The sequence below is a fragment of the Lepidochelys kempii genome, chromosome 1 (genome assembly GCF_965140285.1).
Source record: "Lepidochelys kempii isolate rLepKem1 chromosome 1, rLepKem1.hap1, whole genome shotgun sequence".
NCBI lineage: Eukaryota > Metazoa > Chordata > Testudines > Cheloniidae > Lepidochelys > Lepidochelys kempii.
The window spans coordinates 327818685-327840377 of NC_136380.1; the positions used below are offsets into that span (position 1 = coordinate 327818685).

The 21693-nt window shown below is 37.5% G+C and overlaps 1 protein-coding gene across 7 annotated transcripts in view; it reads left to right on the plus strand.

The window, feature by feature from the left end:
- Positions 1-21693, plus strand: part of ORC5 (origin recognition complex subunit 5) — a 121136-nt gene that overhangs the window by 47880 nt on the left and 51563 nt on the right. For 6 of the 7 annotated variants that reach the window (XR_012156834.2, XM_073328522.1, XM_073328525.1 and 3 more), the window contains exon 13: positions 6559-6669. Coding sequence is in view for 6 of the 7 variants with exons in the window: in XM_073328522.1 (XP_073184623.1) it covers positions 6559-6669 (111 nt within the window). In the remaining variant the exon portion in view is untranslated. Of the gene's footprint in view, positions 1-6558; positions 6670-15859; positions 20166-21693 lie in introns of those variants that run through there. The other variant, XM_073328527.2, reaches the window with a different exon arrangement.

The window sequence follows — 21693 nt, forward strand, 5'->3', positions numbered from 1 at the left end:
TCCATGACTGCATCTGTAGCACAAACTAGAGATGTGGTTCCCAGCTCTCATACACATACTTGCACTACCTCTCATCGAGTACAAACAAGCCTGAAACTGGTCAGGATGCACTTGGCACGTGACACTTCCTGGGGACCCCCAGAGTTGTGAGGCACCTTCCCTTATGACAAGGAAGCCTTATCTGCGCCTACTGTGGGTCAGTTCCCCAACACTACTAGCCTCTGGCAATACAAGCACTGCCTTCCAGGCCTCTGCAGGCCCTGCTCTGTCTTTACAGGTAACGATAAGGTATACTGCAACCTCTGAGCACTGCAAGTGTCCCCCTGGAGTGTCTGCCCCTGTTCCACTGGACACTCTGAATTCACAGATCCACTGCTCCCAAAGGAATAGTGTACACCTGCTTACCGGTTACACTTCAGGATCACCACTCCACTCAGCACACAGTACTTATATATGTTTGTAGGAAAAACAAAACATTAACAAAGAAATACAGACTCAAGAAAAAGCAAGTAGAATTAATGGAAACGGTTACATATAAAATCGTAACACTTTCTAAAGCCTATATTTAATTAACAAGACATTGTCCTATCATATAGAACAAAAATTGATCCAAAGTCCTTCTGGTGTATTTCATCCAGGCTTGGCTGTGATCTTCCATTCATGAGACAAATCACATTGTCCTCTTTTCAGTCCCAGATATATCAAAATAGCTTTTTGATCATTATTCATAATCAGGGCATCGCCTGCTGATTGTTCTTCCCTGTGGCCTCCCTCTTTTTGACCTTGCAGTCTTTTAATTAGCATCTGGCTCCGCATGCTGATAGGCTTACCTTGTGAGAGAGACGATGCACAATTGACACGTGACCAAACAAAAAGATGAATCTCCAATCCCCTGCCTGAATGAATTTGTCCAAGGCCAGTCACCTCCTGGTGACCTGCTTTTAACTTCAAGGCTTTAAGAACATAATTCCCATCTGAATAAGTATTATCTTAAATATTATTCATTCATATATTTCACAGTGACTAAAATGACCAGTGTATTGAGACCTCACATGCCACCGTTTGGCACTCTTATTTTGGAGATGTCAAATGCAGTGGAGCCTTCTAAACCTTATTCACCCCTCTGCCAGTTGACACCAAGATGTCCCTGGGTCACAGCATGGCTAAGCTGTGCTGCTGCGTCCTCTGCTATTGTGGTTTCACTATTCATACTCTTGTTAGCTCAGTGATTGTGTACGCAAGCTGGGAATCTCACCCCTAGCTCATAGTGTAGACACAGCGTAAGTGTTACCCTACAGTAGGGTTGAGGCACGTGAGTGGTGTGGATTGAAGAAGCTTTTGTTGCTGCCCACAACATAAATGACTTTCAGATAAATAGCGGACTCTTACCAGTTTGAATGGTTAATCTAGCACATGTCATGACCACAAAACATATTTTTTAAAGGAAGAATTCTTTCTCTCAAATTAAAATGAACCTTTTGAATTACCATTTACATTGAACATTGCCACGTGTACCTAAAATTGTTTTTTTTTTGTTTGTTTTTTGTTTGGCTAGAGCATTGGTATGGGGTGACATTTTTTTCTAGCCACCATTGAGTCAGACTGCAAGCCTTGCTTTGCTAGTATAGGAAGCTGCTCTTAAGACTTGAGTGATCTAATTCCTGGGATTCAAGCTACTTCCTTTCAGTATTTAGTTTCAAAGTAAGACTGATTCTAATTAGAATCTCTGTTTGGAGCCCCTTAGAGTATTCTACATAATTCCATTTATTAGAATTGAGAAAACACCTTTACTGTATGGAAAATAGCTTGGAGTTGAATGTGTTCCCTTGATACTAAACTTCAGCTCCTGGGTTGAGATGGTTCCATATAAGAAACTGAGAAGTGTATCCTAGGGTTTAATCTGTATTTAATCTGATCTATGCAACACTTTAAGTGGCTTTCCGGAGCAATTGCAGTATCCTGTTTCTCACATTACATTTCACATATTATTCTTTGACCAAGTCCCTTACATAGGTGTAAACATTGGTTGGTAGGTATTCCCATTTTACAGGTGAGGAAAATGAGACACAAAGATCGAAGGCCCAGTCTTTGATGTAAACTCATGGAGGTTCACTGACTGTAGTTGAGCTTTGCTAGTTTACACCAGCAAAGAATTTTTCCCTAAGTGGCTTATCTAAGGGCACCAGGAGTCAGGGGCAGAGCCAGACTAAAAATTTAGGAGATCTTGATTCCTAACTCCTTAGTCAGTCTATTAGGCCATAATTTTTTTTCTAGAACAAGCAAACCTCCCACTTCTGCTTATGTAAGACATACCCCTTTCTAGGTAACTGATAGACTGATACTGCAAGCCCTACTGAGAGTTCTGCCAGATAGAGCTGCAACTGCAGCATCTCCCTAAGCATACTTTGTATGTTCAAGTATGTCAGGTGTTGTCTTTGAGACTGAGTCCTGGTCTACACTGCGGGGAGGGGGGGAATTGATCTGAGTTACGCAACTTCAGCTACGTGAATCACGTAGCTGAAGTCGACATACTTAGACCTACTTACCGCGGTGTCTTTACTATGGTGAGTCAACTGCTGCCACTCCCCCGTCGACTCCGCCTGCGCCTCTCGCAGCGGTGGAGTACAGGAGTCGATGGGAGAATGCTTGGGGGTCGATTTATCGTGATCTGGTGGGTAGTGTAAACATATCCTCAATTTTCTATTGGCTTTTGGTGCTGTACCTCTCATCCAGTTCCAGTGTGATAGACTCCTGTTGTGTCAATTTTCCAATTTAAAATGCCCCCTCTCTTTGTCAGTTGAGGGAGTTCAAACATGTTGGCTGGCTCAGAAAAGAGAGAACTGTAGTAGCATGGTGAGAGCATGAAATCCCCAGCCACGTGAGGTTAAGAGCCCATTCCCTTTTCCCCATACAGAAATGAGGTAGATCTAAACCTGATGGGTCCTGGTTGAGCTTCTGTTCTTTTTGAATACATCAGGCTGTCACTCCTTTAAGAAATCTTAAAGCTTGGGTACATTGATCGGGTTTTGTGAAGCGGTGTAAACTTGTGGTGTGATCAGAGAGTTAAGTCAAATAAATAACCGAGAGGTAGGGAATCTTCCACTGTAAAAGAAGAATGTAAACACAAGTAATGCCAACTAGGAGAAAAGCCTTAGTTGAAGTGGAGGGAGCTTTTCAGGGAAGAAAGTACAAGTTGTTTGTGGTGAAGAAAGCTGGGAAAGAGCAAAATGAATCAGAAGAGCTTTTAAAAAGAATACAAAGAAAAAAGTATAAAAATTCTGAAAGGGAAAGTGTCTTTTATAAGTTTTTAAGTATTTCATATATAATGAAGTTTTTCTGCTTAGCTCCTTGTACAAAAGTCTTATAGAAATGAGACTTGAAAATTTCTAAACTATGCGTATGGGAATTTTAATAGTTTCTGCTACAGAATTCTATAAACTGCTTTTGAAATCCTTTTGAAAGGATCTTATTTAATTCCATCCCTATTAAATTATGGGGCTTTTTCACAAGGTACTGTTTCTAGTAAATAGTCTGAAACTTCAAAGTATGGGAGTCAGTCACAGTAGAGAGACTTGTTAATTCCCAGTACTGTTGAGAAGTATCTGTACAGTTGTTACGCAAATCTTTGTACTCTAATTATTGCTGTTAGCTAATTAAAGTATATGTATATACATACTTAAAAAAATAAAGTGAAAGTTACTCTTTGAACCAAATTCTACTCTGTGACATTGGTGCATCACCACCTGCCTGCATTCCTGATACAGACCATCTTAAACAAGGGCTTCCTTCACTAATTTTGTTTTTGTATGGCATGTACCTCAATCATTCCTGTCAAGAATATAGGAACAAGCGTTCACTTCTCCTCTCTCCCACCCGTCTACACATACTTGCTGCCAGCCTCACCCCTGGACCTGACCCTAATTCTTATTCCATTCATACTGAAATCTAGAGAGCATTACAGCTTCTTGGGTATATTCCTAATTTTAGAAAATCCTGTATAATGATGGTCTCTTGGAGTTAGTCTCAGAGCAGAATTTCATAGCTAATTTCAGTATTGTGCTCAGGAAAGCTTCTTTCTTTCCAGCTTCCACAGTTAATCCTACTCCCCAGGAGAACTTGAAAGTTTCAGATGCAACATAGGGCAAGCAATTACAAAGCTCCTGTGACTACTGGTGATGATGATTTTTCTTCACTGGAAGGAGTTAAAGTAAAAGTAATGTTACTGACTTTATTCAAATCCTAAAAGAAGAGAGACAGGCCTGTAATAAGGAGCTAGGTGACCTGCACTACATTAAAAAGAAACGATTCCATCAAGTTATTCAAATGACATCCTAAACTAAAAGGATGTCACGACAGTAGTTTGAGAGATTAGATGTTGCCAGGATCTCCTGAGTTCTAATTCTGGCTCTGACACTAATTGTCTCTGGGGCCAAATCATTTATCCCATCTACCCCATTTTTCCTCATCTTTAAAATGTTCTCTTTTGGGGGGAAGTATTGGGAGGATTGCTCAAAATGCTACCTGAGTGCTTTTATGATATAGATGTCAAATTAATTCATTGCAGCATTGTTTAGGTTTTATAACATGACTTTGAGACTCTTAAATTGTTTAAAATTGAAATTATTTTTAGCACAATTACCATTGGAATGTATAAAAACTAATGTGGTTGCTCTAAGTCAGTGGTTCTCAAAGCCGGTCCACCGCTTGTTCAGGGAAAGCCCCTGGTGGGATGGACCGGTTTGTTTACCTGTCGCATCTGCAGGATTGGCTGATTTTTGGCTCCCATTGGCCGCAGTTTGCCACTCCAGGCCAATGGGGGCTGCGGGAAGAGTGGCCAGCATGTCCCTTGGCCCGCGCCTCTTCCCGCAGCCCCCATTGGCCTGGAGCGACGAACCGCGGACAGCGGGAGCCGCGATTGGCGGAACCTGCGGATGCGGCAGGGAAACAAACTGGTCCTGCCCACCAAGGGCTTTCCCTGAACAAGCGGTGGACCAGCTTTGAGAACCACTGCTCTAAGTAAAGGGGCTTAGGTTAAGGTACTGACTCTGAGAACGTGACTAAAGTAAAATTCCTAGTAGAATCTCCTTAATGGATGGACCTCTTGGAAATAAAAATGCCAATAAAGCACTTGTGTTCAATAAGCAAAATATACAAAATGTTCTCTTTATGTATTTATATGTTTAAAGTAACAACATATTTGAGGCTAATAGACTTCTAAGAGCCACTTGCCTGGCAAATATAGCTTCTGATTGTGTGGGTGTTTAGTAGGTTATGTGATGACAATAACAATAAATCAAATCCAGTACTTGTGCTCTGGGTGACTTGTTTATTGGGGTTTTTGTTTTTTAAATCAGAGTTAATCACACTGCCCACTTTTGTATTTAATAGTGTCAGGAGAGGGGAAAAATGGTCTTGTGGCTAAGGCACTGACCTGGGATTCAAAATCTACTTTCAGTCACCGGCTCTGCCACAGACTTCCTATGCAATCTTGAAGTCATTGATCTCTCTGCATCCGCTCTCCATCTGTAAAATAGAGAGGTGCTTACAGAGATGTTGTGAAGATAATTTTTTGTGAGGTGCTCTGATGTATGTACTCTCCCTGCTATAAGTACCTAGACAATTCTATATAACAGTTTAGTGTGTTTTTAAAAAAAAAAACTCTAGTTCCTGAAGGACCCATTAACATGGGAAATTTAGGACTTTTTTTTTGCAAGAGACAACTCTTATTTTCTGTATCTTTCTTTTCCCCTCCCCCTTTTTTTGTTTATAAACATCTTGCAGGAAAACAGTTTTATTTTTTTTTATTTTAGATGTCGTATTCTTCTATTGAAGTCACTATTCTGTGTAACAGTGGTATTATGATTTTTATGATAAGTGAAGAGTAAGCATCAGGTACAGAAGCTCTTGTTAAAACAGTTCTTAATTGGGATAAAACTGACTTACATTGTTTAGCACTCAATTCTGTTACCCGTAGTGAGGGTTGTACCTTGCTCCCTGAGTAGTCCCATGATACTGCTGAATCTGAATAAGCATGGCACAATTGAGTCCTAGGTGAGTTGGGCTCTTTATGACTGACAGGAAACTGAAGACCTGTGAGAAAAGAGAATTTTTTCCCTTTTGCAACATTAGCTACAACTAGGGACTGTAGAACATTCACATGAAGGATCCTAGCACACTAACACCAATAAATAATAAAATAAAGCTGTTTACAACTTGAGAATGCCGTGAAATGTAGTCTGCCAACTTCTGTCCTTAGGACTAAATAATAATTCTTTTTTTACCTTTAACACTATATATATTTGACAAAATTGTTTTATGTCCTAAATGTGTTCTTAATTATGCATAAAGCATTTTGGACACCTGCCAGGTTAAATGGGTCTCTGTGTAAATTCAGAGCTGTGTATCTATTGAATGTTTTTTCCATACAGTGGCTGTGGGCCTTTGAGAAGGGATACTGTAAATAAATTGCCACCTAAAGACTAATAGGTATAATAAATAAGATCCCGTGGTGCTGTGCTCCAGAAAAATCCATTTAATTGAATGCCTTCTCTCTTACAGACCAGTAATCACCTCCTTGGGCCAAAGCCATTCCCCCTGGACAGATTGTTAGCAATATTATACAGTATTGTGGACAACAAAGTTGCTCCAACTGCAAATATATTTTCCCAGGTGAGTACAGATTTACTTGGGTTTTTTGTTGTATTTTTAAATTGCCTGGAACTTCTGAAAAGATTTACTGTGTTCTCTCAAAAGTAATCATAAGCTTGGGATGTTTTGACTTTGCAGTATAGTTAATCCCCTGGTAAAAAGTGCTTTCTGTCATCTAATGAGAAATGAACTGTAAGTCAGCAGTTTAAACCTAAGATTCTGGATAATTTTTTTTCTTCATCAATTATGAATTAAAAAATCCATCTCTATAAAGCTCTGAAACATTTTAATTGCTAATTTCCTGGATTCTGGAATGTGATCTGCACTGGTGGGTCTCTGTGCCAGCACGGACTTAGTTGAAGTCAATTAGATTACTTGCATGCTTAAAGTTAAATATGTATGTAAGTATTTGGAGGATCATGACAGCCAGAAGAAAAAAAGTCCCATTCAATTACATCATGTAATGGCAGACAACTAAAAAGTGACAAGTTTTTAAAGTGCTTATATACAATGCTAGAAGTCTAAATAATAAGATGGGCGAACTAGAGTGCCTCATATTAAATGACGATATTGATATAATAGACATCACAGAAACTTGGTGAAATGAGGATAATCAATGGGACACGGTAATACCAGGATACAAAATATATCAGAAGAACAGAACAGGTCATGATGGTGGGGGAGTGGCACTATATGTGAAAGAAAGCGTAGACTCAAATGAACTAAAAATCTTAAATGAACCAAAACTGTACCATAGATGGTCTATGGATAGTAATTCCATGCTTGAATAATAAGAATATAGCAGTAGAGATATATTCCAGACCACCTGACTAGGATAGTGATAGTGACTGTAAAATACTCAGGGAGATGAGAGGCTATTAAAATAAAAAACTCAATAATAATGGGGGATTTCAACTATCCTCATATTGACTGGGTACATATCACCTCAGGAAGGGATACAGAGATAGTTTCTTGACACCTTAAATGACTGCTTCTTGGAGCAGCTAGTCTGAGAACCAACAGGAGGGGGAGGCAATTCTTGATTTAGTGCTAAGTGGAGCACAGGATCAGGTTCAAGCAGTGAATATAGCTGGACCGCTTGGTAATAGTGACCATACTATAATTAAATTTAACATCGCTGTGTCAAGGAAAACATCTCAGCAGCCCAACACTGTAGCATTTAACTTCTGAAAGAGGAACTACACAAAAATGAGAAGGTTAGTTAAACAGAAATTAAGATACAGCACCAAAAGTAAAATCCCTGCAAGCTGCATAGAAACTTTTTTTTAAAGACACCATAATAAGAGTCTCAACTTAAATGAATACCCCAAATTAAAAAACATAAGAGAACCAAAAAAGAGCCACTGTGGCTAAACAACAAAATAAAAGAAGCAGTGAGGCAAAAAAGTATCCTTTTAAAAAGCGGAAGTTAAATCCTGATAAAGAAAATAGAAAGGAGCATAAACTCTGGCAAATCAAGTGTAAAAATATAATTAGGAAGGCCAAAAAAGAATTTGAACAACAGCTAGCCATAAACTCAAAAAGTAATAGCAAAAAATGTTTTAAGTACATCAGAAGCAGGAAGCCTGCTAAACAACTAGTGGGGCCACTGGACGATTGAGATGCTAAAGGAGCTCTCAAGGACAATAAGGCCATTGTGGAGAAACTAAATGAATTCTTTACATCGGTCTTCACTGTTTAGGATGTGAGGGAGATTCCCAAACCTGAGCTATTCCTTTTAGGTGACAAATCTGAGGAACTTTCCCAGCTTGAGGTGTCACTAGAGGAGGTTTTGGAACAAATTGATAAACAGTAATAAGTCACCAGGACCAGATGGTATTCACCCAAGAGTTCTGAAGGAACTCAAATGTGAAATTGCAGGACTACTAACTGTCATCTGTAACCTATCGTTTAAATCAGCTTTTGTACCAAATGACTGGAGGATAGCAAATGTGAAGCCAATTTTTAAAAAGGGCTCCAGAGGTGACCCTGGCAATTGCAGGCCGTTAATCCTGACTTCAGTACCGGGCAAACTATAGTTAAGAACAAAACTGTCAGACACATAGATGAACATAATTTGTTGGGGAATAGTCAACATGGTTTTTGTACAGGGAAATCATGCCTCTGAGAGGGTCAACAAGCATGTGGACAAGGGGATCCAGTGGATATATTGTATTTAGATTTTCAGAAAGCATTTGACATGGTCCCTCACCAAAGGCCCTTAAGCAAAGTAAGCAGTCATGGGATAAGAGGCAAGGTTCTCTCATGGACTGCTAACTGGTTAAAAGATAGGAAACAAAGAGAAGGAATAAATGGTCAGTTTTCAGAATGGAGAGAGGTAAATAGTGGTGTCCTCTAGGGGTCTGTACTGGGCCCAGTTCTATTCAACATATTAATACATGATCTGGAAAAAGGGGGTAAACAGTGAGGTGGCAAAATTTGAAGATGATATAAAACTACTCAAGATAGTTAAGTCCCAAGCAGACTGCAAAGACATACAAAAGGATCTCTCAGAACTGGGTGCCTGGGCAACAAAATGGCAGATGAAATTCACTGTTGATAAATGTATAGTAATTCACATTGGAAAACATAATCCCAACTATACATATAAAATGATGAGGTTTAAATTAGCGTTTTCCACTCAAGAAACAGATCTTGGAGTCATTGTGGATAGTTCTCTGAAAATATCCGCTCAAGGTACAGCGGCAGTCGAAAAAGCTAACACAATCTTGGGAATCATTAAGAAAGGGATAAATAATAACATAGAAAATATCATATTTCCTCTATATAAATCCATGGTATGCCTACATCTTGAATACTGTGTGCAGATGTGGTTGCCCCATCTCAAAGAAGATATATTGGAATTGGAAAAGGTTCAGAAAAGGGCAACAAAATGATTAGGGGTATGGAACAGCTTAATAAGACTAGGAGTACTTGTGGCACCTTAGAGACTAACCAATTTATTAGAGCATAAGCTTTCGTGAGCTACAGCTCACTTCCTCAGATGCATTAATAAGACTGGGACTTTTCAGCTTGGAAAAGAGACTACTAAGGGGGGATATGATACAGGTCTATAAAACCATGACCGGTGTTTAGAAAGTAAATAAGGTTGGTTATTCCTTCTCATAACACAAGAACTACGAGTCACCAAATTAAATTAATAGGCAGCAGGTTTCAAACAAACAAAAGGAAGTATTTTTTCACACAACGCACAGTCAACCTGTGGAACTCCTTACCAGAGAATGTTGTGAAGGCCAAGACTATAACAGGGTTCAAAAAAGAACTAGATAAATTTATGGAGGTTAGGTCCATTAATGGCTGTTAGCCAGGATGGGCAGGGATGGTGTCACTCGCCTCTGTTTGGGAATGGACGACAGGGGATGGATCACTTGATGATTTCCTGTTCTGTTCATTCCCTCTGGGCATTGGCCACTGTCGGAAGACAAAAAGAAAAGGAGGACTTGTGGCACCTTAGAGACTAACCAATTTATTAGAGCATAAGCTTTCGTGAGCTACAGCTCACTTCCTCAGATGCATATCGTGGAAACTGCAGCAGGCTTTATATATACACAGAGAATATGAAACAATACCTATTCCCACCCCACTGTCCTGCTGGTAATAGCTTATCTAAAGTGATTTCCAGCACAAATCCAGGTTTTCTCACCCTCCACCCCCCCACACAAATTCACTCTCCTGGGTGGAGGGTGAGAAAACCTGGATTTGTGCTGGAAATCACTTTAGATAAGCTATTACCAGCAGGACAGTGGGGTGGGAATAGGTATTGTTTCATATTCTCTGTGTATATATAAAGCCTGCTGCAGTTTCCACGATATGCATCTGAGGAAGTGAGCTGTAGCTCACGAAAGCTTATGCTCTAATAAATTGGTTAGTCTCTAAGGTGCCACAAGTCCTCCTTTTCTTTTTGCGAATACAGACTAACACGGCTGCTACTCTGAAACCTGTCGGAAGACAGGATACTGAGCTAGATGGACCTTTGGTCTGACCCAGTATTGCTGTTCTTATGTTCTTAAATTAAGGCATCCTTTACTGTATTACAGCAATCGGGTAATGGTCAACAAAAGGTACGGGGAAAGGTTATGGGTTCCAGCAGTGAAAGATCACACGAGGTGTTTGTTGTTATATGCACATCTTTGTATCTTGGCTCCTTTTCAGTGGAACCTTATTGATTATCTTTATCGAATATTGTCTTCAAGTACCTGTTTTTAACTATCCTGTACACAATCCTAAATACTTAATGAAATAATATTTCAGTAGATGGCAGCATAATTATAGTATATGGTGTACAGAAAGAAACCTACAGTTTTCATTAGCAGTTTGGATTTATCAGGCAGCAATAGCTGCTCCATTGTTAACGTTGAAGCTAGCTTCATATTATAAACCTTATTCTCAACACTCTCACCTTCACCTTTGAGGATCACTATAAATCTCTATTACTTTCCTGCTTTCCTCTTTTGTTCCTCTTAAGTTGCCTCTTATCATTTGCTTTCAAAAACTGGTTTTCCTTGTGCTTTTTCTGTTTGAGCCAGAGCTGCATCTTCGAGGGAATAAGTTCTAATATGCTTAATTATAGTTAGATTTTTACATCCTTCTAACCCCCGCCCGCCAAAAACAAAACAAAAACACAAAAAACCACCACCAACAAACCTCAGTGTTAGGTATTGAACACTTAAGATATCCTTGCTGTCATATAACCCTTCTTCAATTTTAGACATACAATTTGTACATAGCATATTTCCCTCCCTAGCTCTCTGTGGTATGTTACAGGATAAATATTTTAAAAACAAACACATCATGCTAATTTAAAATGTACACTAGATGGCATTGTTGTCAAGTTTATATCTTTAATAGTTAAAGTTTTCCTCTTAAATATATGTAGATTAAACTTTAAAAACTGCAAAAATAACAAGGTTGTAATAAACATCCAACAACCAAGAGAAAGCTAAGGGTTGTCAATCAACTTTGAGCTTGAATTTTATGGATTTTCGCTGATTGTGATAACATCTTTTATTACATTAGATTTTCAATTAAATACTTTTTTTCTTCAAGTTTCTAACTGGAATAATATCAAATACATTTTAACAGAATATAATTTAAGTTTTAAAACCAGAATTTAAAATAGGTTGAACAAGTTTTTATTGTTTTTAAGCATTTATGAGACACTTTTGATATTTCACTCATCACATTGTAAGCCATTTCTCATTAAAGGTTTTGTTCACATTAAAATAAAGCCTTGAGAATTGTATAATTCTTACAAAATCTGATTATTTTGCTAGTCTGTATATATAAAACTTTGTGGAATCTACAAATAAGAAGCTATATGAAAATTAGTACTGTACACTGTTTAAAAATGTTTTTCAAAGTAATAGTTGGCTCTTAGTTTGTTCAACAGTATTTTATTTTATCTACTTTGTGATCCACAGAGGAAAAGCTCTATTTTAGAGCCACTTGTTACATTTAAGTACAGTCTCACAATGAATTTTCAAAAACATGAGCCCATCTCACCTCTAAAGTTTATTAACTTTCAGCAGAAAATGTTAATCACTTGTAAAGGCTGCTTAAAATCTAGAATATGTCATTGACAATGTCTTGATTCTCATTTCTGTGCCAAATTTCTATCCATGCAGAAATTCTGCTCATTAACTTTTCAAAATAAGTCTTTCCATCAATAAATAATGAATAGACGTACAGATTTTTAATTTTCTGTTAATGCTAAGATTTATTAAATCTAATTTTGTTTTTTACAATATAGACTTTCAAGGTGTAATTTGAAGATTCATCTGGGTTTTGCCTTTTATTGTTAGTCATAGCCCTTAATAAATGGGCCTTCCTTTAACTTTTTATGTGAGTAAATGTGTTCTTTTTTGTATGAGACTGAACTTTCTGGTTGATGAGATGTATGAGACCAAATTTTTCCTGGTGTAACTCCACTAGAATCAGCAAAGTTACACTGGGAATGAATTTGGACCATTTATTTTCTTTTCATTTCCTCTCTTGTTAGCACAGACTTTCAGCAAATCAAACTTCTCTCAAAAGAAATTTGTCTTAATTACCACTTTAAACGTTGAAACTCATTTTGGCCTTAGTACTGTGTTTTTAAATACAGTTTCACACATTTGCAGAGAATATCTAATGTATTTGAGGGAAACTTAAGAGATTCCCCCCACCCCATTTCTATTATTACTGTGTGTGTTTGCCTGTGAAGGCGTTCTGTTCACTAGGATGGTTTTGAATTATCTTTTTCTTCAGAAATGTTTATTTTTTTTCAACTGGATTGTTCTAATTGGCCTGAGATAAGACATTACTGGAAATGGTAAGATTAATATATTTAGTATAGTTTTAAAATGTTTCCAGTAGGTTGCTTTTGTGTGATTGAAGTCATTTTTTGACAAGGCATCAATATTTCTTGAACTTAAGAGGAAAAAAGGGCAGATAGGAAGCAGGCTCCTAAACCTCTGAAGTTCTAGAATGAGGAAACATACTATTTTAGAGGTTATTCTTTAGACACACTTTTGTCTAATCATTTAATAAGCTGAAGATTTTATATTTGCCTTTCATAATCCCTTAATACAACTTTCTATACCTGGGTGAACATACATAAATACAGTTGATCCTATTGGGTTAGGCATTTGCCAAATCAACTTTGAGAACAAATGTTATTAATGAAAAATGGGAATAAATCCTACAATTACATAAGGCCCTAAAAACAGTGGAGCCACCATGATTTGCTGGTGCAGATTGAATAAAGGCCGTAGAGGATTCCATCTTCTACACACCACTGAGCCCTGCTTTATAGCACATCTGTGACAGCCCTATGGGACAACTGGGGTGTAATCAGTGTCTATACCTGGATCCAAGTGTATATGTGGATCCGCTAGCTAAAACCTCAGTGTAGGGCAGGTACTATTACTACAGTTTGGTTGTTGGAGAAGCTACCAAGTTGCTTTATGCGCATTGGGAGGAAGATTCTGTGAGTCCTTTTAATTTTGCCTTTGCATGAGGGATGAGAATTTGGCTTTAGTTGTGCAGCATTAAGAAAGAAAACTATTGAAGATTATTGTATTTTTCTTGTTCCCTGTTTAAAGCCTAATAGGTATTAATAAAAACCATACTTGTGACTATATGTATGATTTCTCTGTGTTCTCTCTCACTATACAAAAATAAAACAAATTTAAATACTCTCATCCAGGCTTTATCTCCTGGGTTGACTACTATAGTCCTGACCACCCGTATCTTGGACTGCTACTGTACACACATACACTCATACACCCTTAGGTCCATTCAAAATTTAAGTTCTAAAAGATGGCAAATGATGCTAACCTCCATCTCTTGTTAGTTCTCTTCTCCTGCTAGTTCATAGGTGGTTTCTTCTGTGCCACCTTTTATATATGGAACACCTTCCCTGAACTAATCTGTTAAACCACCACACTGTAGTCCTCCACATCCCTCCTTAAGACTTGCTTCTACCATGATCACTAAAATAAACTGTGACCCAGAATTGGCTAGGCCAGCAGGTATTACTATTATTTTAAAAACATATTTTTGTTCTTTTACTAAATGAAAACTTCCTGCAAATTCTGCATGTAGCCCATTTACACAGTCCTATCACTCTTGGCATTTTTCTAATCTTATTCTCCCCTCCTCTCCCCTCTGATTGTTTGTTGGACCCACTTAGTGTGTCATGCCTTAATTTAGGCCCTGATTCTACAAGTACTTATGCACACATTTAACTTAAGTATATCAATAAACCCATTAAAGTCACTGTCGGATTTGTGCTGGAAATGGCCCAACTTGATGATCACTTTAGATAAGCTATTACCAGCAGGACAGTGGGGTGGGAGGAGGTATTGTTTCATGGTCTCTGTGTGTATATAATGTCTTCTGCAGTTTCCACGGTATGCATCCGATGAAGTGAGCTGTAGCTCACGAAAGCTCATGCTCAAATAAATTAGTTAGTCTCTAAGGTGCCACAAGTACTCCGTTTCTTTTTGCGAAGACAGACTAACACGGCTGTTACTCTGAAACCTGTCCTAAGACTAAAGGCTTTGGTGTGAGGGTTGTCTTTTACTGTGTGTATGTTATGGCAATCAGCAAAATAGGGTATACCATGTTAAAAGAGCACAATTGGGTCTGAGAGCTCTACCTTGTATAAATAATAATTGTAACAAATATTAGTTAGAATAAAGAAACGTGTAGAAATGGAGAGGTGTATACGCTTCTATGCACAATAATTAAGTGTGTTTATAGTTGAAAAATGATTGGAATAGAATTGGGTTTTATTTGTATTTTCACTTTATACTATCACATAGTATTATAGTAGAACAAACTATGCTGGGTAATTTGAAAGGAGTTTGATGTTTATTTGGATCAAAAAATGAGGATGTCTACTGTCCCCCCGCTTGGGTTAAATTCAAAATAGGAATTATATGTATTTCTGAGTAGAGTAGTATAAGAGAACTGGAGCTCTGCAAAAGCCCTGTATCCTCCCGCCATTTCCAGATGTTTTCTGTTTTTGTTTCTGTTGTCAATCATTTCATAAGTCGTGAGTATGCAATATAAAAAGTTTTGTGGTTCATTTGTTCCATGTTTCTGGTGTGTTTACCACCAGCAAAAGCAACTGAATTTATACAGGTCTGCCACGGGTATTACTCATAAAATGAGTGTAAACTGTAACATATACATGGCACTGTCTGGGATTCAAGTGTAGAGGAGGAACTTTCTAATATGGCAAAGCAATAGATGTAATTCCAAATGAAACTGACACTGGAGTTTGAGCCTTTTAACTTTGAAAAAGGATATATTTCATATTTACAGTTATCCGTCTTAAAGACTGTTACGCTAAATACTAATTTAACGTGACGCCATCAAAAAAAAAAGCATATTTAATGTGCTTTCAGCAAGATGGAGCCAAAGGGACATTGCTTAAAAGTCAAACTGTCCCCTACAGAAGCATCAGAAATTTATTCGGTTTTCTCCATTGTCTCAAGTGGATTAGATTTGGGAATAACTCATTTTTATATATTATTTACATAACACTGTAGGTTTATGTGGCAATTTACAGAGTTTACTAAAAGACTCATTCCCTGACCCCAGCAGCTTAAAAGGGTAATTTAAATAAATCTTGTTTATTCTCTGAGGAATATCTGATGGTTTTTGTTTATATTTTATCCCTCTTTTTTTCTTGATGACAAAGTGTGGCACCTGCTATACAGATTGAAGGAACCATGCTTGTTGCCCGTTCCGCTGTTGAATAGGTCAGCTGGAGTGCTCTTTTTACCATGGCATATCCTCCTCCAGGAGACCAAAGGTAGCAACACTATGTAGTGCTTAGTCTCACTGGTGTAGTAAATTAGATTTCCAAATCTCTTCCTACGCCTGATTTTGGTGTGTTTATTGTTACGCTACTAGGCCAGTCATACAATACGATCTTAAAGGGACACAGTCAGCTTTTAAAAATCATGTTTCTAACAGCTCAGATTATTGCTTTTGTAAATAAAAAAAACAAATTTCCTTTTTTCTTTTAGTTTTTCTCTTATTCAGTTGACAGCACTTAGTGTACAGTCAGCTTCAATCTTTTCTGTTTGATCAGTTGCACTTCCTTCCTCCATGTTCTAGCATGATGGCGTCACTTTCATGCACTGATCTGGGGATTGCTCCTATGTATGTTTTACTCCAGGCCCTCTTTGAGAGTAACAGGAGCAAGAAAAGAGCAGTTGAAAATGAAAAGGGAGCATGCAGTCATTCTCACAGACGGGGAGTATTTGGCCAAAGCATACATGGTGGCTTTTCTCCAAAGGGTCTTTCCAGAAAACAGAAACAAGTTAATTTTTTGAAAACTGGTTTAAAAGCAAAAATCAAGATATATCTTTCTGTTTCTAGACAGTCCCCATTGGTTTCTGGGTTTTTAAAATTTAGTTTAAAAAGACAGTGCCAACTTGATTTTTTTAAATATGTTCCTTTTTTTTCTTTTTACTGGCTTGGAAGTGCTCTCCTCCATGAGGGACCAGTAAGATCTTGCTCATCCCCCTCCCTCTCACAGTGTAAGGTAGAGCCAGTGCTAATACTTCACCAGAGATTACTGAAATATTTATTGTAAACTTGGGAAATGTGTTGGGCTATGGGGGTGAAATGCATTTTTATCCTGCTGCATCTTGGTCTCAACTGACTTGTGTGTTCATAACCTGGAGATGATTCTGGTTTTCAATAGAGATTACTTCGTATAGAAATGACGTTTTTGTTTTCTTGCTGAATGTCAGAAATAGTTTGTGAGATCATAGAAATTTAAAACCTACCCCAGAAAGAATTATGTAGATCATGCTTCCAAATGTGGACATTATATAACAATATCACTAACTTTTTTCCAGTCAGGAAATATTTTACTGCAGTTGCCCTCAAAATTATACACTATTTCTAATTGGCGTTTGTGTCTGAGGGACTTGACCCGTGGGAATTTTTTTCCCCCCAATATATAGAAAAGTGTTAATTCAACACTGGGGATGAAATATTAAGCTTTCAAAAGTGAGGTGATTGTAAAAGTTAAGGATGCGCTTCCTCAGTTTTAATTCATCACAATTTATTTTGCCTTGAGGGTTTCCACCATGCTATAGCTTCTGGGATACAGATAAATAAGTGATCTTTCAATTCCCAGCCCTAGATTTAAATACAAAGATGACACTCACGCTGAGCATGGTCAGATCATAGGTCCTCCAAGTAAAAGCTGAACTGTGCTAAAACAGAATTTATATCTGTGTGCAGTATTTAGGGTTAATGTATTTAAACAAAAATATATTTGTCTCGGACGCAGCAAGAAGAAAGACAAAATACCAGGAATGTGGCAGAGTCTGCTAGGGTGGGTGGGGAAGGGCGGTGGATTTAGCCGTGTCATGCTAATGGGCTCTCTTACACAATCAGAGAATCTATGTCCTTTGTACATCACTCAGAGTCCCTGGCTATGACTGCAGCCTGATGGTTGAGAACAAGCTGCATGGTTGCTCCGTGCTCATCAGAGTTGAGTTATTAAGAGGACATTCCTTTTACTGTTGTGTATACAAGAAACAATACCCCATTAAAAATGTTTATCTGTACTATTGCACTTGGTCACCACTATATACATTCCTTGTACACGTGTATGCACATGTGTCCATGTTTGTGCCGTATTTGTCTAAAGATCAAGACAATCACTAATAAATGTAAGGGCTTTTAGGAAATAAGGAAGAAGGGAAGGCAGTAAATCAACTGTCTCCTCTTCCCTGCTTCTTATTTTCCTCATTTCTTATGACTTTTCTTGATTATTAGACAAATCTGGCAGAAATGTGTAAGCAAAAATGGGAACTGTGTATGGAACACAGCAGGGTATCATGGGTTAGCACTTCAACAGAGTATGGCAGTTCGAGAGCCTGCTGTTAAACTAAAGAAAATGAGCAGGCAGTACTTCTCTTTAACCAAATAACTGACTAGACAACTTCAAGCCTCAGCATGGCTGTGAATAAAATAAAACCTGGACTCAGATCTCAATCAAAATAATGTTTTGTAATTAAAGCTATGGAGAAGCAGCTACTAATAAGCTCTGTAGCATTAATAGGTTTTTTAAAAAAGTTTTTCTTTGGGGAAAAATTGGTCTGAGCCATATTTTGTTGAATGGTCTAAACTAGATTTTAAAGTATTGTGATTAATTTTAGATATATAATTTGTGCTGTCGGTTTCCTGAAATATAAGTGTGTTGTCTTACTCAGAAGCTAAATGAAAAAGAAAAATTCCTTTCTAATTCAGAGCAGTAAATTTCTGTACCCCTGGTTTGGTTAGTAGGTAGAAAATTGCCAGGGATCTCCAAACATTCCTGGAACAAAGATGCTGTATGACTCTCCAGGTAGTTGCAAACCTTAATATCTTGCTGCTTTTTATTATTTTGTTGCTTGTGATTATATGCTGAAGGAGTCTTCAGTAGCCGTTCTTATATGCTGCTTATGATATAACTTGTTAACTGGAAAGCTGAATTCATTCAAACTTTACATTATACTAAGTCTTGTATGTGACTTTGCAAAAGTGAGATGATAAACACCTGTATTATCACATGTTAAACACTGATGATACTGTGTACTATACAGTGCACTTTAAATGAAGGCAATCCCTATACCAAGGAGCCTCCAGTGACAAGAGTCCAATTGTACAGTTTCACTTTTCTAAACATTCAATGGTTTAGAAAAAGGATGTGATCTGTTTTTTTCATCCCTCTCCTAAAGATTATATTAATTTACAATAATTTCAAACAGATTTTCAGAAGAAAATCTTATGATATAATGGAAGGAAGGAGGCTAGGGGGCAGAACTTTAACACTGGTACAATCTATACGGAAGCACAGAAAATTAATCCGTTTCAGTGGTAAACATTCTGTCAAGATTATTAATCCTAAAAGTTGACCTACCTTGAAAGTCTTCCCTTGTTTAGTTTTAGTTTCTTGGCTCCAGTTATTTTTTAAACAAATTTTGCATAGGCACAACATAAATAAGCCAATATATGAACATTACGACAGGGGATTGGGGTTTTTTTTGTACCAGTTTTTGTGAGGGGCGCACAGTATATTGGATTTTTAATTAAGTATTATGGTATAGTAGTGCCAGAATATGGTATATGATTGATCTTTTCAAAGGTAACATCAGTCAGGTTAAAAATAAAGAGCTTTCAAAGCAAATGAATGTTTAGGCTAGCAATCTTGACAATAGCGCGTAACTGCTTCAGTGCAATATGTTCATTATATACATTCATAAATAGAGCACATATATTGTGGCCCTCTGAGTAGAACACTAAATACTCTTTCATACTGTGGTATCACCTGAGACTGCATCAGGTGTAGCGTGGAGGAGGTTTCATATACTGATTAACTACTGATTACTTTTTTTTATTTTCTCCTTGTGTTACTTATACATTTTTAAAACGTTTGCAACATTAAGACTATCAATGAAAAAAATAGTTATTTCAAAGTTAAAATAAAGTTTTCAATATTCTGTTCAATATACAATACACAGTATCTAAAAGTGGTCAATAAAAAAAGTGTTTAAAAAACAACCCCCCTCCATTTGGAAATTAGTTTATTTTTCTTAATGGAAGACGCATCATTTATTAGTCCGGGAACAAGTTCACACTGTTTTTACATCAAGCAGTTCCAGCTGAAGCTTGTTAGTGATTGCCTTCCAGATTTAAAAAAAAAAAAAAAATCCACACTGTAGTACACGAACTCCTATTGTTTGGAGATAAATAATCTGCTCATCCCCTCTGCAGATGAGAACAAAGAACATAATAGTACATCTGGTTTATCTGTTAATAGAGCAAAGATTAATTAAGCAAGTACTGCACAACCTCTTAACTTCTGTATCTAAATCCAGCTTGTATATGTGACAGATTTAATGTATCTTTTAACTATTTAGTGTCTGTGTACATAATTCTATTCCAAAATGCTCTCCGTTTCATAAAAATAAATTTGGGGACAGTGTTAGGATAGGTAGTAAAAAGAAAAGGAGTACTTGTGGCACCTTAGAGACTAACCGATTTATTAGAGCATAAGCTTTCGTGAGCTACAGCTCACTTCCTCAGATGCATATCGTGGAAACTGCGATATGCATCTGAGGAAGTGAGCTGTAGCTCACGAAAGCTTATGCTCTAATAAATTGGTTAGTCTCTAAGGTGCCACAAGTACTCCTTTTCTTTTTGCGAATACAGACTAACACGGCTGTTACTCTGAAACCTGTCAGGATAGGTAGTGATATTTGTGCTTGGATTAGGTAGAATCAGAGGGTTTAGTGGTAGATTTTATAGCTATAAATCTGTATTCCTCTCTGTTATATTCCCCATAAGGCCCTATGGATTTGTAAGCATCGCTGTCTGCCATGATGCAAAGACACAAAATATGATCCAGTATTCCTGGTGTAAGATTCAGATATAGTGTTAGATTCTTTTCCTGTTTGGTCCATGCCCCTTCCTGCTCTCTTGTTACTGCTCCCCACTCCTATTCTGTACATATATACCACTGAGATACTTGAGTGCCTTTGTTGCATCATATTTAAAATTAGTTTGTAGTTTATCTGTATTGGGAGGCACCTAGAACAATTTTGGGTGCTGTCAAAAATGAAATACCAATGTGTATATGGACAACTTATTTTAGCACAAAGGGGTAACAAAATGGAATGTTAAAGAATGTATTTTATCATGTGACTAAATATTTGTAGAGAGATGTATTTCTGCTTTGTCAAGTACAGTTCTAGTCACTGATTTTTTTTACTTGACCCCCCCCCTTCCTCCAAAGACCCTTTGCTGCTTTCTATTCATTTAATTGGGAACAGCGGGCTTTGACACAGCATCGTGGACAAAAGAAGCAGCTGCAGTACAGTTAATTTGGAAGGCAGGATTTTAAAATATGAAGCCTATTGACAAAAGAATGCCCCTTCATAGATGGTGAATAGTAAGAATTGGAATAATGTAGCTGTTCTTCTTGTAGGGAAATTAACAAATATATTATTTTGAGGAATGGACTTCGGAAGATCTGGAGCTGGAAATTAGAGTAAATTTTCACTCTGAAAAGTTTATATACTTGGTAAACAGAAGTAGAAGATGACAATTATTGTAGTTTGTTTAAAAATATAACATTGTGACAGAATGAGGCTAAGAAAAATACAACTTTCTGGTTTCCCATGACAACCTAAAACTTGATCCAAGAAAGTGAAGCTTAATGGTCTTGTCCTGAATGCAGCAAGGTGCTGATGTTCCATTAAAAGTCCTGCAATACCTGGGTAGCATGTCTGACCAGAGGATGATTATTATTTATTATTTTCAGGGTTGAAAACTGTGCAGAAAGTCTCACGGTACATAGATGCTGTACAAGGACCCTCATCTAAGATCTTGTAGTCTAATTTCACTTATGTAACAAAGGGGCAACAAAACATTGGGATAGAGATGGAGAGGAGAAATCAGGAGGACTCTGCAATACAGTTATATGGTGACTTAAAAGGATGGGCATAGCATAGTTCAGTAATCTAA